General features: G+C 58.4%; 1 protein-coding gene across 1 annotated transcript in view; it reads right to left on the bottom strand.

Annotated features, from left to right (window-relative positions):
- EMH_0088800 (uncharacterized protein) overlaps window positions 1–469 on the bottom strand; it is a gene marked incomplete at both ends in the record, with an annotated part of 1,757 nt that overhangs the window by 831 nt on the left and 457 nt on the right. Inside the window, one exon of the mRNA XM_013501340.1 lies at window positions 3–77. Coding sequence (XP_013356794.1) covers window positions 3–77 — 75 coding nt within the window. The remainder of the gene's footprint in view (window positions 1–2; window positions 78–469) is intronic.

Below are 469 nucleotides of genomic sequence, written 5' to 3'. Positions count from 1 at the left end.
CTGCTGCTGCTGCTGCTGCTGCTGCTGCTGCTGCTGCTGCTGCTGCTGCAGGTATTTCGTTTATCTCGGAACCACCGCTACAACGACGGCGCAGCAGCAAATGAATACTGGCGGTACCTGGAGGACTTCCTTCTCTCCCCCAGACAAATGCAGCTCAGCAGCACCAAACATATCAATGCATCCACTATGTAATACCTTCCTGCTGCTGCTGCTGCTGCTGCTGCTCCTGCTGCTGCTCCTGCTGCTGCTGCTGCTGCTGGTGCTGGGGGTGGTGGTGCTGCTGGGGGTGGTGGTGCTGCTGGGGGGGTGGCTAGGGATTTTAGAAGCAGCAGCAACTGCTGCAAAAGACAGGCAGCAGCAAACAGGTTATCATCCAGCTGGCTGCAGCAGCAGCTGTTGCTGCTGCAGCAGCAGCAGCAGCAGAAGCAGCAGCGGCAGCTTGGTGATGCTGTTGCTGCTGCTGCTGCTA

The sequence above is a fragment of the Eimeria mitis genome, genomic scaffold (genome assembly GCF_000499745.2).
Source record: "Eimeria mitis Houghton genomic scaffold, Emh_scaff6714, whole genome shotgun sequence".
NCBI lineage: Eukaryota > Apicomplexa > Conoidasida > Eucoccidiorida > Eimeriidae > Eimeria > Eimeria mitis.
The sequence above is the reverse complement of the archived record's forward strand: the minus strand, read 5'-3'. Positions and strand labels throughout refer to the sequence as shown.